At 70.0% G+C, this 703-nt stretch overlaps 1 protein-coding gene across 1 annotated transcript in view; it reads right to left on the bottom strand.

Moving 5' to 3' along the window:
• Positions 1 to 150, bottom strand: part of TWIST1 (twist family bHLH transcription factor 1) — a 612-nt gene extending 462 nt beyond the window's left edge. Inside the window, exon 1 of the mRNA XM_006832289.1 lies at positions 4 to 150. Coding sequence (XP_006832352.1) covers positions 4 to 150 — 147 coding nt within the window. The remainder of the gene's footprint in view (positions 1 to 3) is intronic.
• Between the last annotated feature and the right edge of the window lie 553 nt (positions 151 to 703).

Raw genomic sequence — 703 nt, 5'->3', positions numbered from 1 at the left:
CGCGCCGCCGCCCGCGCTGCGCCGACTGCTGCGCCGCTTGCGCCCCCCGCGCTTGCCGCTCGGCTGCTGCTGCCGGTCAGGCTCCTCCTCGCTGTTGCTCAGACTGTCGTCGGCCGGCGAGGCTGGCGAACTAGACACGTCCTGCATCATCTCTCGGGCGGCGACGTGCGGCCTCGCGGGCCCGGGGCAGAAGGGCGGCCCGGGAAGAGGAGGAGAGCGGGCCGCTTCAGCCCGCCAGCTTCCCCCGCGTGCGGCGCCGGCCCGGGCGGTGCGGCCCGCCGAGGAAGGAGCGGGAGGAGGGACGGGGAGAACCTCGGCGGGGCGGGCGCGCGGGGGAGGCGGGGAGGGAGGCGGGAGGGGGAGGGGACGGTGTGGATGGCCTCGAGGTCCAAAAAGAAGGCGCCCAACGGCCGCACGCACACCCCCGCTAGGCCGCCTGGAAACGCAGTCGATGCCGGCGAGCCCGCGAGGTGTCTGGGAGTTGGACGAGAGCGGCAGTTTTGGAGGCTCTTATACCTCCGTGCAGGCGGAAAATTTGGGGGCAGCAGTGTCATTGGCCTGACGTGGGGAGGAGGGACTTTTCGAAGTTTTATAGGAAAGTTTCCGCTTTCCAGCCCCCCTCCCCGCCCTCATCCCCTTCCTCGGGGTCTAACAATTCGTCCTCCCAAACCATTCAAAATCGACCTGGCCTCTCAGCCCGCCT

The sequence above is a fragment of the Chrysochloris asiatica genome, unplaced genomic scaffold, assembly GCF_000296735.1.
Source record: "Chrysochloris asiatica unplaced genomic scaffold, ChrAsi1.0 scaffold00006, whole genome shotgun sequence".
Taxonomy (NCBI): domain Eukaryota; kingdom Metazoa; phylum Chordata; class Mammalia; order Afrosoricida; family Chrysochloridae; genus Chrysochloris; species Chrysochloris asiatica.
The sequence above is the reverse complement of the archived record's forward strand: the minus strand, read 5'-3'. Positions and strand labels throughout refer to the sequence as shown.